This window comes from Phodopus roborovskii, unplaced genomic scaffold (genome assembly GCF_943737965.1).
Source record: "Phodopus roborovskii unplaced genomic scaffold, PHOROB, whole genome shotgun sequence".
NCBI classification, from domain to species: domain Eukaryota; kingdom Metazoa; phylum Chordata; class Mammalia; order Rodentia; family Cricetidae; genus Phodopus; species Phodopus roborovskii.
In genome coordinates this window covers 1-16,311 of record NW_026125223.1, presented here as the reverse complement: position 1 = coordinate 16,311, position 16,311 = coordinate 1, and the positions used below count along the sequence as shown (strand labels likewise).

The window sequence follows — 16,311 nt, the reverse complement described above, 5'->3', positions numbered from 1 at the left end:
CTAAGTGTCCCTATCTGAGACTCATCCCCCCTCCCCAGGCAGCACAAGCAGAAATGTGACTGTTAGTGCCCAGCAGAGACACCTTCTGACAGAAGACAAACTTGTACTTCACACATCACCTTCTAAAGTTTCACAGCCTGATCTCACATCTTACCTCTCTTGCACCTCCAGGGCAAGAAAGCTTGCAGCTTGGCTGAGCCACCGATTTTCCAGATAAGGAAAGGAAGCACTTAGGGCCTGTTACAATCCGCAGGCTTTTCTACCTGTATGGGGTCCACCGCCCAAACCTGGAAAGGCCCAGCAAAGGTTCCTCCTGCCAGCAAGCCCTCAGTTCACTCCAGTGGCATGGGTAGCTTTGCTCGGCCATGCTCTGCAAACGCTTAGGAATGTGAGCCCTGAACAGATACCATCTGACTACCAGCCTCACTTTGTTTCCCCAAGTACACGGATGAGTGACTGTCCTGACCAGCTACTCCAGTGCATCTGAGGTCAAAGCAGCTAAGAAATGTTCTGGAAAGCCCCAGGGCTACAGTTAGAGGCTTCCTCCCCTCCCCCACAAAGAATGGGATGATGATCACACCAAGATTATAGTGCCACCTGGTGGCCTCCCTTTTCCAACAAGTAAAAAAAGTGAGCTAAAATGACCTTGGCGAGGTATGCTGCTGGAGAACCTGGGAAAACACTAGCTTGCCTAAGAGCATACCCCTAGCTAGTTAGTGTCCAAGATGGCTATGTTTTACCCTCCGTGATGGCTCCTGGAGGGACAGCTCCATCTCACACCCATCCAGACAAAGGCATCAAAATCCATGACAGAGGACTCCTCAGGAAGACAGCCTTCCCAAGGCAGGCTATTGACAAGCACAATGTTCACAAGCCAAAGCCTGGTAACCAAACTCAGGACTCTGGCTAGGCCAGAGACCATTTCTAGATGGAACTAGGCAGCCTTCTCCTCTACCTTGGCCCTGGCTTGCAAAGGACCTAAGCGTTCTTGTCCAACTAGCCCGACTCGGGGTTAACTACAGTGGTGGCATACCCGCTGTAGGAACCAGACACCCACATGTGCAAAATTTGAATGCTTAAAGCTTATTGTGGGGAGGCTCCAGAACAGCTGGGTTTCCTGGGTCCTTGAGAAGCACCACTGTCTTTGGGGTGGTCCTCCTGGCCCCGGCCAGAAGGTCCTAGCATACTGACTGCGGGGTCCTATAAACTTCATTTGCTGCTTAACTCTCCCACCAGCTCAGCTTCCCCTTCACTGAAAAACAATGAGACCTGCCTCCTGCCCCCAGATAGGTCTGCTGGACAAGAAGACAGGGCTTCTGCACCCTTGCCCCCATGGGCCATCTCCCAATGCCGGTGGGGTGAGTCCTACACTGGGGCACACACACAGGCACATGCACACACTCATGCATGCACTTACACACTCACACAATGTATCTCTGGGACTTACTATAGAAAAGTAGGGAGAGACAGCATGAGAGGGGAGCCCTGGATTATCTTGGGTAAAGAAGGAGGCCCTAGATACACATCCAAGTGTTCTGAACCTGTATGTGGGAGAGATGCAACAAGGTCTATGATCATACAACCTAATTCTCCATTTTCTCCCAACATAAGCCCCATCATTTGGACCCTAGCCCTGGCCTCCAGAGCCTTTCCTGGGTGGGGGGAAGATTAAGGTGCCTGGGACCCTCATCACAGGACCCCATGACTTTCTGGATGAGGAAAGAAAGCAGAGTTTCTACCATCCCCAGACAAAGAACCCCTGACCTCAGGTCCATCCAGTCCCTAGAGGAGAAAGGGTGGGGCCTGAATTGTCCCTGCCTGGCTCCTCTTGACACCAATGGCCCAGCTCTCTGAGCCAACCGATCCTGGAGAATCTACTTTGTGGTGGATGAACAATCGATCCTGTCCCCAGTGACCCCAAGGCCTAGGCCAGTGGATGTCAAACACAGAGACAAGCAGGCAGCGGTGCCTGGAAGCGAGTGTGGCTGCAGGACGCACCAGTGCCTCCTCCATTCCCTGCCCTCTCATCCCCCTGTCCAGGTAAGGTCAGTTTCAGGTGGGGAAGGCATTTGTAGGCAGAAGAGGAGTCTCTATGAGCATGGCCTGCACTCATCCCCAGACCTCATGGACCCTCCATGTCCCTGTCACCTGCAACTGGTGGGTAACCAGGACAACGGTCTTTCCCTTGAGTGTCTTCTTGATGCACTCCTCAAAGACAAGCTTCCCCACGTGGGCATCCACAGCTGAGAGTGGGTCGTCCAGCAGGTACAGTTGACGGTTGGCGTACACAGCACGGGCCAGGCTGATCCTCTGCCTCTGTCCCCCAGAGAGGTTGACACCCCGCTCACCAATCTGTAGACAGGAATAATGGCACAGCCCATCATTAAGTTCATCTGCCACCCTCTAGTTCTTGTACACCAAGAGCTTCCTAACGTTCCCTGGGTCTCAGGGAGAAGGCACACTGGCTGATTGCCTCTGCACACAAGCTCCTCCACCCCTCACACTGGACAGTGGTGACTGCAAGAACTCCATCTCCCTCACCCCATTGAAGCACAGTGCCCACTGTGATGGGACGCATCTGAGCGAGGGGAGACTACTGGATAAAGGGCTCCTGCTTCCCAGTGCATAGTCCACTGTTTATTGACTGATAACACAAAGGAGGTTTTTTTTTGTTTTGTTTTGTTTTGTTTTTGTTGTTGTTGTTGTTTGTTTTTTTAAAGCAAAGAACTCTAGAGGAATGGATAATGAAAAGCAGGCAAAGTGTCTGGGAGATGGACCAGGGACCCCTATGTTCACTTCCTTGTATGTAACTGTATGCACTATGAAGACAAGACACATGCTATCTTGCTCACCATCAATCTCTAAGACCCAGCACCTGATCTGAAGCATGGATTAGAAGCTCAGTAAACATTTGCTGCAAGGTGAAAAGCCTAGGTCATGTTTTTCTAGGAATCCCATCCTCCTGAGCCCGGAGTGAATCCCACTGTCCTCAGGTGCCCAGGTACCAAGTCCGATGCTAGAAGAGAAGAGACCTATGAACCAGGAGCTCACATTTTAGCAGGGAGCACTAGCCACACAAAAACAGCAGCCGACATATTCACCAAGACAAGAGACATTAATTACAGCACTTGCTGACAAACTGCTGCTGACTGTGGACTCCAGGGTCTTCCTCAGTGAAGCTGGGCTAGATCCTGAAAGACTAGGAGGTGGACAGACACTTTGGCTGGCTGACAGAGGTGCAGAGACACAACGTGGAAGAAGTCAGGGCCACATGTACATTCAGAAAGGCCAGCCACTCCTGACGGGCAGAGTGAGAGACTAGAAGAGCCAGTTCTCTGAGAAGGCACTGTGGGAAAGCTTGCCTTAGAGACCTGGTATGATCGGGAGAGAGAGGAGGGGGACACAAGGGCTCTGGATCACCCGAGTCAGCCGGAATACAGGACAGTCAGCCTAGGGGCAAGGTCTGAAGGTGACTCAGCATTCCTGGGCTGCATGGAGACAGGGAACAAAAAGGAGCTCTGAGACTCCCAAGTATGAGGCACACTCTGGACCACTGATTTGAAGAAAGAGCTGGACCTTGAGTTTAGGCAGCAGTTGTCCAGGAACCCTTCCTGAGATGATGGAAAATTTGGAAGTTGGCTGTGGAAGCAACCATGATGAGTCAAACAAAGTAGGCTTGGGTCCCCCTCCACTTGGTGGACCCCAAAGAAGAATTCTTGATAGGCAGAGACTGGACTTTGGCAGCATTTCCTTGGGACTTTCTGCCTCTGAAACATGTAGCTATAAATCCAGAGTCAGCTGGGCAGAAGGGACTCAGCTCTGCTCACCTCAGTCAGGTCTCCATAAGGGAGGCTGTTCAAGTCCTTCTGGAGACCACAGACATGAACCGTGTGCTGATACCTGTGGGCATAGAGGTCAGAATGGTAAGGCTAGCATGCAGCACTGCTGCCTCGCTGCTCCTGGAGGAACCACTGCTGTTGAGAGGACAGGAGGAAGATCGTGCTGCTGCTTTGCTCAAGTCTCTCAGGCAAGTTGCCTTGTCCCAAGGGCAGTGTCTCCTTGGCCCCTGGCGTCTTCCCTTGACTCGGGGTTGGTCGCTCCTCTTACAGGGTTCCTGTCATGCAGGGAAAATGACACCACTGGCTATGAAATCCTGGGGTTGCCATCTGATATCATTGCTCTTTGAGTCAGAGAAGGGAATCATGATGTGGTTGCTGAAGATGATGTCTAGAAGGACCCAGGGGACGAATCAAAGCCATGAATGGAAGAGGGCATATATGTGGTGGAGCAGCATGGGGTTATGGGATCACAAAGCCAACCCTGACATTCTTGATTAACTCCTTCTGCTCCGTAAAACTGCTCTGTCCACACATCATCACGTTGGAGAGACGATGTCACTTCACGGGGAAAAAGGAAGAGTGGGAAGTGGACCCTAGCACTGGGGGCTTCCAAGACTGTTGTGCTCCTTAGTATCACCCATTCTCAGATTGGAGTTCAGACTTATGAGGAATTGCTAGTTCTGCACAGTCTAGTTGCTGGGCAAATAGCTCATCTTACTGGGCACACTCCCACTCAGCCTAGGTAGGTGCTACCTCTTAGGGCTCCTGGCCACATAGTCTAGTGAGGTCTGAGGTCCCACAGTAGGGGAGAAGGTGACACCCCACTGCTTCTACTTTCTCTGAATCTCCCCCATGGTGAACTGCCCCCAAGTCACCCCAGTGACCCATAGCCTCAGAATCCCTCCACTGTCTTGAATGGCTGGCATACCTAGTGACATTCGCATTTGTGCACCATCCAGGCAGCTACTGGACCCCACACTGAGCCAGAGACTTTTGCCCCACTTGTCAAGCTGCATGCCTCTACTAAGGATGATTGGAAACTACATTATTAGCTGATAGCAGCTTTTACCATATACCCTTACCACCACAAACAGAGCTGTTCCACCATGCCTCTCTTGCCTTGGTGGACCAAAACAAGTCTTCCTCCACTAAGTTGCTCCTGCCCTGACATCTGTCACACAACACTAATGTGACTCATACATGAGGAGCAATATCTGCATTCCTTGTGTTGCCCTGCACATGGCAGGCATTTGGTGAATACTTGCTATCTTCACCTCCTTATTGATAAATTAAGTAACCATGGAAAGCAAAGGCATTCCAGAGAGGGATGGTATAGGGATGGGCAAAAGGGGTGTGGCCATGAGACATGGAGCAGAGCAGTTTGTCTCATGCCAAGGACTCCCACCACTGATCAGAACTTCCTGTCATATGTGAACCTTCTGTTGGGACATCACAGCCAGGGAAAGAGGAGAGCCACAGACTTCCTGCTGGGAATAAACTTGCTGACCAATGCCAGCCCATAGAGTATGGAGTCTGTGAGCTCAGATAATAAAAGAAGCCCAAACTGCAACTGGATTCCTAAGTCTGACTCTTCCTACTTCAGTCCTGTGGTGTCTGAGGATACTTTTGAGTGACCCTGCTGTCAGGCAACCTCAATGGAAACAAATGATGCTGGATCCTGGGGCCCAAAGTCCAAGACTCAAGCTTTGTTAGCAGTCAACTCACTGCTCTGAACTTCAGCTCCCCCATCAGTGAAATGGGATAGAATGCCTGGATCTCCTTATACAAGTTGTATGGGACTCATCTTAGGTAAGCAGACCTAGGAGGACATCACTTCCCAGAGCTTAAATAAAATGAGCCAGCAATATTAAAGATCTATAACAGGAAATTTGATTTTATGTTATTGGACCATTTGAGGACACTAACAACAATATACCTTGGTAGTGGCCATGTGAATTAATCATGTCAGGACTGACTAATTGCATGCCTTCTGTTCATGATCCCATGCAAAGTTTTAGCAACTTAGCCTAAATCAAAATTGCAAGACTCATTTTCCTCCAGCTAGAGAACATATGCCCTGTTACAGAGAACCTCAGAGCATATGGGACTCTGCCCTGGGAATGAAGTGACAACTGAGTCCTCTTCTTGGCATGCCATGTGGTCACAGGTCTGCAGAACAACGTGCTTCCTCTGAACTCCTGGGTCAGAAAAAGAAAATCCATCTCCCGGGAGGATCAATGCTCCTTTAAAAAAAAATCCACTCAGTAACCATCCCTAGAGGCATCAGCATCTTAAGCAAGGTACACCAACTACCACAGCACTGGAAACATCCCAAGTTAATACCTTTGGTGATTGTACTTCTCTCCAAACAGTATGTTCTCCCTCACATTCCCATGGAAAATCCATGCTTGCTGAGAAACATAAGCCAAAGGTCCATTGACAGCCACGACCCCTTTTTGTAACTGCATCTAGAGCAAAAGTAAGGGAGAAAACCTTAGAAGACACATCCCAGGTCTCTCCCAGACGCCACCCTCTTATTGCATGAGCATTAGTCACACGGATATAAAGGGGTTGACAGATCCACACCCTGTAAGTCCAATTGTGCAGTTGAGAGCTCTAGATGGGACACTTGCGAGGACTAGACAGGTCATTTAGAGAACAGGTAGTAATGAGTCCTGCTGCCAGCTGGAGGGCACAGCCTAAACTGATCTCACCTCTGGGCCCACTACTGCAAGATGCCTTAATGATTCGTAACAAGACCCCATCCCTTCCACCAGGTGTGCTGAAATGAATCCAACTCTCCCTAGAGAAAAGTATAGCCTCCCCCCTTGGGGGTGGAGCCTCTGGCATGCCCCACTACAAAAAAAGTAGCTCTGACTCAGTTACGCAGTTATAACCACGCAAGAATTCAGGCCTTATGGGGCCAGAATTCTTTCTTTTTTTCAAAAAAGAGTGGGAAACACAGTTTCATGTGGAACTTTGGGACCTTGATAACACTGAGCAATCCAATTAGAAAACATGTGAGTCCCAGTTTGTGATACTGGGTATACGTAGGCACTTAAACTGACCCCACAATGTATGCTTCTGATAGATAATGGTAGACAGTAGTGGTGATAAATGACCAACCCAATCATTAGAGGGGATATGTTGCAGAAAGCATGACCCTTGGGGCTGAAGACCATGGGGTGGTGATGGTATGGCTGATCAGGAAAAGTGTCACATGGTGCAGTGCTATTTTGAAACCCTTGGAGATGGTTGAAGGGGCCTGGAGTTAGACTTGGAAAAGAGATGATAATATTAGCAATAGCAGTTCTAGAAATAGCAGGTGCCTTCCAGGCACTGTGCTGAGCCAGCTGACACTGAGTCTGGAGGACTCAGCTCGGGATGGTGTGTACACTCCCTTTGCTAACCCTCACCACAGCTCTCCTTGGCCATTTTGAAGATGGCACAGTCCAGAGAGGTCTGTTTCTTTATCCAAAGGCAAATGGTGAACATATGGCTGAGACCAAGTGGTGTACCCCCACAGCCTAGAACCCACTAGCTTAGCCTCCCATGCCACTCTACCTCTCCCCAGTCATGGAAGATAGGCTCTGTTTTCTCTGAGATGCTCCCAAGGAATAAACCATAGGGGTAGACTAAAAGGAGGCCAGTTTTCTCCCAGTGGAAATGAGCACACCACCAAAAGGGACTGGCAGTGAACGAATGAGCTGCCCAGTGCAGGAAATCTGAGCACAGCCTGGATCATCTCCTACACTGCTGGAAGACCTGTGCTGATAGGTGGAGAAGGGAGGCTGGTTTCCAGGGCGTCACAGACACTAGGGTCCTCACAGTAGCACACACACTTAGGTGCCAGAGCCTACCCAACCCAGGCCCTGCCTCACCTCCAGGAAGGGTAATCATAGTCAGTCTCCCTGAAGTCAAGGGCAGCCAAAGAAATCACATTGGCACTCACAAGACTCACACCCCCATTCTGGGTGGGACCCTGCTGAGCCTCATTTTTTTATCCCTTCAGGGGTTCCCCAAATTCTTTAAACAATGGGAGGCAGCCCCGGCTGGCTCAATCAATCTTCCCTTTAGGAACAACAGGAGACAGAAGGAAGAGTTACTTCCCTGACATCCTCAAACCATGTCTTATTGAAGCTCGTAAAACACAGCAACACGAAGGCCATCTGTAACTAGAGTATATCACCTGCTTAAGGTCTCACAGCTAGGTGGCAGAAACAGGTCAAGATCTAGGAAGCATCCTCTTCCTATACAAAGCATTCAGGGCAGCTGGGTCACGCTGTTGCCTCTATGCATTCATTCAGTCCCTTCCTCAAGGCTCTCAGGCAGGGTTTTGGAAACAAACAATCAAAAATTCATCGAAAGTTGCCATGAGCCCCAGTTCCTTCATTCTGTACCAAGCGACTTTCCTGGATTTTATAAACCAGGACAGCCATGGGAGAAACCACAGATGTTAACGACCCATCACTTATTTGGACCAACATGGAGCTGAAGGCAAGGAAGCCATCACTGTTTAATTCCTGTCTTTGGGAGGTAAACCCAAAGATGTGTGAAAATCTTGGCCCATGTCCAGTCAGGCATGGAGCAACCAAATGCATCAATTCAAGGGAGTCATCAACAACATTCATTTTAAGATGTGCCAAACCTGACCACTGCACTACAGGCTGCTCAAGTCCCTAAAGTCTAAAGCAAGTAAATCCTTCCCCTCTTCAACCAGTGAAGTCTTTCCAACTCTCACCACCCTTACCTGTCCTAGGAGAGCTGAGATGAGGGAACTCTTCCCACTTCAACATTCCCGCATATTCCCAAGACCTTCCCCTGTCACAGAAGAGATAAGACTGTTACTCCCAGACACTGTCAGGGGCTTGGGCTCTATGCTGAACAGGCCAGCAAGGGCAAGAGGCTACTGTTACCTCTATAAGGTGGCAGCTGCAGCCTGGGCCCCCAAGTCTATGCACAGCTTGGAAGGTTGCAGAGATTTGAGTTTTAATTAAGAGCCCTCCCTTGTGCAGCAAGCAGAGTGCCCAGAGGGCTTTTGGAAATGTAGAAATCCTGTTCACACACTGATGTAAAACAGCCTTGTGCCAGTTTGGGAGACACAGGCCCCAGATATGAGGGTTGTCCTGTGCCCAGAGACTGGGGGAAAATGAGTCTAATGATAGGTAAGGGGGATGTGACCCAGAGGGACATGGGATGTCTGAGTGATTTCAGAAATCTTTTTTTTTTTTAAAGAAATCTTTTATCATAACAACTCAATTTAGAGCTCCAAGTTTTTTCACTATTTCCACAGAATGACTTTGTAGCTGTAGGTGTGTCAACTCAGCCATCAAATTGTCACCAAGTACCTGTGACACAGCAGGCATTGTTCTGAGCACCAGCCGTCACCCTGACTCCAGGGTCATCATGGGGGCACATTCCCGATCCCAGTGAAATCTCAGCCACCCAGAAGATCAACCTGACAGGTGAATCCCTTGTTGGCCCCCACAGGGCTTGTGTTTTAGTTGGAGACGGACAGAAGGGGAGCACCTGAAATGCTGAGTTTCTCAAATATGTCTCGTGGAAAGCGTATGGAGCATTCGCTCCTGCTGGCCCAGAAGCATGAGCTGGGTGGGAGTCTGAGTGAAAGCAGCGTGTTTGGGGAGGGTGCAGGCAGCGCTGGGAGGGGAAAGAGTGACGCCCAGAAACCACGCTCTGAAGATTAGCCTGCAAATGAAGCTCCAGGCTACAGGAAGCCCCAGCAACTCTGGGAAAGGAGCCCAGATTTGTATGGTACCCCAGCACCCCAGGACCCCTTCACTACATGGCAAAGTCTGTGGGTGGAAGATGGACAAGTACACTGAAAGGTCCCAGGCACTTGTCATAAGTGACATTGAATAAGACCTGAAAGAGGTAAGGCAGGGGTCCCATAGGCTTCTTGGGTAACCCCAGAGGGAGAGAGGCAGATAGCCTGTCTGCTTCTATGTTTAAACAGAGGTTGTATGTGGAACATTCTAGAATATTTGCAAATAGGCCTGCTGCAACCCTGTAGAACAGAGATGTATTCAGCATGGAGCCAAATGTAACATCTTTCCCACCCCAAGCTAGATTAGACATGCTCATCACCTTGTGCCACCTAGCATGAGGCTTGCTGTCTGTCATCCATAACTTCTGTGACTCATCTCTGTGGAGATGCCACACACCATAGGAGGCGCTGGGAATAAACCACGATCAGGACAGATGCAGTCACTGTCCCCATGGACCCTGCAGTGTCAAAGCTGCAAGTATGTGAGGCTGACCCCTCTCTAAGTCACAGTAGCACTTCAGATGGTGAGGCTAGTTATGGAGACTTGATGTGGGCCAGCTTCATAGAGGCTCCCCATAAGCCTCCAATGAGTCCTGGCTGTTTCTTGGACCCAGGTAAGAGCCTTCTAAGCCCATTCTCTTCTTCAGAAGGAATCTCACGAGGTCTGCATCTTCTCTGTGTTTCATTATTTATTTCTCATTCACCAAACATTATTAAGAATCTTGAACCAGGTGTGGGCTCAGGGCTAAGGGCATAACTCAGAATAGCAAGTCCTGATCTCATCCCAGAGGACAGCGTCTAATGGAATCATGGAGCTAAATTTGGAGAAACTCAGATGGCCTGAATTTAGAACTTTTAAGGCCAACACTTAAGCCAGCCGTGCTTGTTAAAGGGAAAAGAGGGCATCAGTTGCTAATGGCAGCTGAAACTCACCATGAGCCAAGCGTTTTGTATGATAGTTCTCTGTTTCTCACAACCACCTTGTAAAGTGACCAGGCAAGAGACAGACTCTTCAGGAGCTGAGGCACGTGCCTAAGGTAAAGTAGCTATATGGCTGGGGGCCTAGAAAAAAGCTACCTGCGCCTTTTGATGGATGCTCTGAAAAATGTATTGCTGTGGTTGGTGTAATAAAAAGATGAATGGCTAATAGCTACTCAGGAGAGATAGGCAGGACTTCTGGGCAGAGAGAGACTTCTGGAAAGAAGAAGGCCAGACGTGGAGGAAGCAGCATGGCAGTTATGGAGAGATGAGGTAATGAGCCGTACGGCAGAACATAGATTAAATAAATGGATCAACTTAAGATGTAAGAACTAGCAGGACAAGCCTAAGCTAAAGACAAGCTTTCATAATTAGTAATAAGTTTCCATGTCATTTTTTTTTTTAGAAGCTGGTGGCCCGAAGAAAACTACATATGCCCAAATCCAGACATTACCATATACCTAAGATAGCACTGGAGCAAAGCAATTAGAGAACTAAAAAACAGTTTCCTTAGATGACCTAGTTTTTCTGAGCTGTCTACAGAAGTTAGGATGCTGCCCCAGTGTCAGGGCAGAGCTACAGGAAACCACTGAAGCAAAACATAACTGAGACTTGAGCTCAGTGGCACTGGGCCCACCAAACATTAGATACCACTTTGCAGGGAGTATGTGGCAGATGGTTTTGTTAGCTGCAAGAGAGGCCACAAGCTTCCCTCCTGCGTATTTGCATAGGGAAGGTGGTAGTGAGGATGGGAGATTACATCACTGGGCACAAGATTAATGGTGAGCCTGCTGCAGCAAAATCAACAGCTCCTCCGGGGGAGTGCCATCACCAGGTTCCCAGTGCGGCAAGATCCAGACAGAAGGAGCAAGAGGGAGGCCAGAGTGATCCCCAAATCCACAGCTTCATCCAAGGTTCTACAGTTCTCACTCTTGAGGGAAGGAAGGACCATGGTGCCTGGCTGGCTTGGTGAGCTCAGTGTCACCTGGTTTAAACTAGATAAACAAACAAACAAACAAAAAGCATGGTACCATGTTTTGTACAAAAGCAAAATTTTGTTGTGGGTTAGAGACAGACTGGGGGAGGGGGAGGGGAAGCAGAGTACAGACCACAGGCTTCGGCAGGAAGAAGGTCCTGAACCTATCTTAAAGCTAACAAACAAACAAACCAAGAATACAGATTGAGTTGGATGTACAGTCTTCCCCTGCCCCCACGCTTCCCGGCAGGTCCTTCTTGTTTAGCTGTCTTGTGCCTCAGTTTTCTGTCATAAAATGGAGTAGTGGTTGAACTGCCTTCACTAGAGGCCCACAGTCTGATCTTGAACTGTAACTGCCAAAACTGAGTCAAAATTCATTCTCTCCCCCCTTTCTCTCTCCCTCTCTCTCTCTCTCTTCCCTCCCCTGCACTTCCCCCTCCCTCTCCCCCTCCTCCCTCTCACCCTACCCCCCCCCCCAGTATAAGGCCACCTTCACTTTACTTTTTGATATGGAGTATCCCACTGAACCTGGTTTGGCTGTAGCTACCAGCAAGTCCCAACAAACCCCAGTCCCTGACTCCCCAGTGCTGGCGTTACAGGCATCCATGGCTGTACTGTGTGGCTTTTTATGTGAGTACTGGGTGTGTCAACTTGAGTTCTTAGGTTTGTCTGGCCATCCCCCAGACTCCCAAAGGTATTTCATTACTGCAATGCAAAGCTGACTGACACACCCACCTTTCGCACCACAAAGCTGATGTTGTGTAGAACTGACTTGGGGCTGCCACTTTGCCACTCCGGGCTAGCAACTCCCTGTGCTGATGGACTTTGCTCACTGTATAGCTCTGGCCTCTGTTTCTTGAAAATACGCCTTTTCTGATCCTGTGCCCGGTGGGTCTCTTCTCCTGTTGACTTCTTGTTCCCATGTCAGGGTGGCATTTGCTAAAAGCAAGATAGTGTCTGGGTCTTCTGGTTGGGTGACGTAGGATGGGGGACTTTTAGCTACGAGAATTTTCTAAGATTAAAGAGACAACAGTAAATGGGCAGATGTCGTCCATTTGCACCAATCCTCCTAATACATCTATCTTCTAATCACCCTAAATTATAATCGTGGCATTTCTACCCAGGATATATAGGACTGGCCAGAAGTTATTCCCTCAGGAATGCTGAAGCAGAAATAGTCCACTGACTCAAACTATCTGGGACAGGTGTCTTTTAACCCTGAGGCCTATGTGGGTCACCCATATTGGAGAATGCTGAGCCAGCTACACTTTCTCCTCATCTGCAGCCATGGGGGAAGGGTTTCTCTGTATGACACTGGTACATATGAAACCAAGGTCCACTTGTTCGGTCTCTTCCACACTCAGCTCAACAAAACACTTGCATGTTACTAAATGGTACAGAGCAGAAATGCACACTTTGAAAAAATTATTTGTGAGGAGAAGGGGTCATGAGCAGAACAGTGCAGTGCAGTGTGACAAGGACACAACCCTGTAATGGCCAGAGGAGGGACACATGATTCCCCTTCCTGGAGGTCCATGTGTCTGGTGCCTGAGCTGAGTGTGCAGGTGCCACACAGATGAAGAAGAGGGAGAGGAGAGAGCAGGAAGCATGGGACACTGCCACACGGCAGACAAGACAGCAAGCAAAGCGTTTCCGGTAGGTTGGGGGGGGTGGGGTTCCGGTAGGTGGGCAAGGCATGAAAGAAGCCAGTCTGGGATTGCTGAATCACAGAGCTCAAGGCGGAAACAGGATGCAAAGCAAAGGTGGTGAAGCTGAGGAGCCAATGCTAAGGGCTCAAGTGCTATCCGGGAAGAGACAGGAGTTCACAGATCCCAGCAGGTGAGTGCTGGCTGGCATGCCAGTAATTTAACAGCTCTTTGAGAACTGAGTGTAGTAATGATTTGGAAGGCAGCTTTGGAAATGGGGAGCTGGTCTATAAATCACTGTGAGTTCAGATGACATATGACTGAGACCTTAATGAAGGTGACGGGAGAGTGTGGAGGCTAAGGATTCAAGAAATAACACTCTTCCTTGAATCTATACCTTTCCTTGTGTAGAGCAAGGTGATATACAGAGTGAATGAAGCACTGTTGATTCTTGTACCTGTAAGTGGCCAACAGTGTGTCTGCCAGCCCAGTCTTACAAGAGTGCCTCTCCTCATTGAGAGGATAGTAACTGGTCTCTACAGGGCTCTGGACTATTTGGAAGCAAAAATTGGGTTCAAGAACCCAGGATGCTTGAGCTGACTCAGATTTCACAGACAACTGAACTGCCTTTCTGTAGGCAAGAATGGCCTCCTTTTTCAGTCTTTGCCTCAAACCCATCAAATGCCATTCTTGCATCCCACTTACATTTGCCCAGGTACATATCTTCCTGGAAGCACTTGGTCCTGTGCCAGAACAAGAGCACCAAAGGATAAAGACTACCTCTCTCTTTTCTCTTTTTACTTCTTACATGCTTCAGATCGTCTTTGGTGGGTAAACAGTGACTAGATATTTACTCTGAGGTGGTGCATGACACCACACTCATCACAGGACAAGCCAGGGCCTGACTCAGTGCCTGGCCATTCTCACTGCTAGAGCATCATGCCTTGGATGAGACATGGAGGTTAGAATGCTCCCGCTGTGAATAGACTATCTTATTTTCCCTCCAGGTCAGACCTCCTCAAAACCTTCCCCGCTCATTCTCCCCTCGCGCACTAACTATTCATTCCTGCTTCATGGTCACGCAACCACAGGCCTAACCCAGCCCTCCAAAGACCTCAACAGCATCCCCCTTGCAAGCATCCCCAGCCCCCCAGAAGTGAGCTCTCTTCCCTACTCACCCAGTGTTAGTTATACCTTCAGCCTCTTGAGAGAGACACTGGCTTCGGCCACTGCTTTGACCGAGAAAGGCAAGATTGCAATTGAAAACTTCATTACATTAAAAGGCAATCACACTAAATGCCTGAAGGAGGAAAGAGAGGATCGAGGGTTTAGGACTGCAAGTAACTTTTGGCTCCAAGCTGCTCTATCCATGGGGGGTTATATTTACCAACATAAGAAACAGTGGCACAATTGGGATTCACAGAGGAAGGCTTTTTTCATTTCATGGCTCAGAAACCATGGATTGGCAATGTGGGAGCAGTGGCTTTGTAATCGATCTTGTTTTGGGAATTTTCACAAAAACAGTGGGAAATGTTATATTCTTGTCTGTTGATTCAGAAGGGAGACTATCCCCTAACTGAACAATTTCATACATATTCATCCATACCATGTCTTTATTTAGACCAAGACTGCTCATTCAGAGCCCTGGCAGATTTTACAAACTCATGTTCTACTCAAGGTCAGTTTGTGGCATCTGACCCTCTGGGGCTACAGCATCTTCTCCAAAGTCACAGACTGAGGGGTTTTCCCTCTGAGCCCTGTCCAGTATCTGGATACTGGAGAGCCTCACTGAAGCTTTCTCCTTTCTGCTGGTACCCCAGAGTGCATGATTTCATCTCTCAAACACCATCTTTTCATGATTGACTTCAACCATCACAGCCTCTTCTACTTCATTAATTACACATCTTCCTTCAGCAAATCCCAAGTGATGTCTGCTGTTGAACAAGCCTAGTGGACAGGCCCCAGGTTTGAGCTAATTTACATTGCTAAGAGGATAACAATGGATACTCTCATCACATCTTGTCCTAACTCACCAAATCAAGAAGTACCATCTTCACATACAGAGAGAGAGAGACAGAGACAGAGAGAGACAGAGAGACAGAGAGAAGAACAAAAAGACACCCATCTCAACAGACATAGTGTACAGGCTGCCTGGTGGACCCAGTAGCCAACCTCGGGTGCCATGACTCTAGCAGAGGTAGAGAACAAAAGGATTCCCAATCCAGAGATCTGTTTTGGATCTTGCTTTCTTCTAAACTGCTATGTCAGAAAAATTAACATCATTTGTTTTCAACTTCCTTTTTGTTTGTTGTAATAGAGCTAGTGGGAAGTGTGTGTGTGTGTGTGTGTGTGTGTGTGTGTGTGTGTGTGTAATACACATTACCATGGCACAATTGTTTGGGACCATCGAAAGCAATCACAATAATTGAGCAGTGTTCCACTCAATTTGGACACCATTGCCACTCATTCTGACTTTGGGTTCATGATCAGGGCTGAAGCTTACAGTCTGAAGAGCCTGAAAATGAAACCACCCTTCACATACAAAAATAATGTGTGTGTTAATGGAATTATCAGAGGACGGCCCAGCAAAAGCATCTGCTTCTCATCATGACCTCTGCCTGAAGTCCTCTGCCAGGGTGCTGTGTTTCCTCCATGAACTTAGCTATACTTGATCCTTACCTCTACACACACACACACACACACACACACACACACACACACACCTCCCTAACTTTTGTTGATCTTTCCTCCAGCTGCTTGTTATGCAAACAAACACCGCTGCATTATCTTAGCTGGGCTTTTCTTCATTTAAACTAAGAGCATTTTCTCCAGCTCAACATTTCTTTATCTTTGACTGTGCTGTTCTTTGTCAAAAGCACGAATGCCTTACATTCATCTCACTGCCCACAGAGGCTTCAGTCCATACCCATCTGGCCTGCTGAGAGCAGCAATGGAGAGCACATAAGGCCCCTCCCCACCCCATGATTCCCTGCACTTTATGCAAAACTACTCACTCCCTCCCAGCTACACTGTGGGAACTAATACCAGGCTATTTGATGATAATGAACCAAGACCAGGTATGACCAA

The 16,311-nt window shown here is 48.6% G+C and overlaps 1 protein-coding gene across 1 annotated transcript in view; it reads right to left on the bottom strand.

Moving 5' to 3' along the window:
* Positions 1-12,590, bottom strand: part of LOC127227076 (ATP-binding cassette sub-family C member 12-like) — a gene marked incomplete at its 5' end in the record, with an annotated part of 43,332 nt that extends 30,742 nt beyond the window's left edge. Inside the window, 7 exon segments of the mRNA XM_051191333.1 lie at positions 2,149-2,352; positions 3,828-3,900; positions 6,183-6,307; positions 8,590-8,630; positions 8,633-8,660; positions 12,314-12,467; positions 12,469-12,590. Of these exon segments, the coding sequence (XP_051047290.1) occupies positions 2,149-2,352; positions 3,828-3,900; positions 6,183-6,307; positions 8,590-8,630; positions 8,633-8,660; positions 12,314-12,467; positions 12,469-12,590 (747 nt within the window).
* Positions 12,591-16,311: the final 3,721 nt, after the last annotated feature.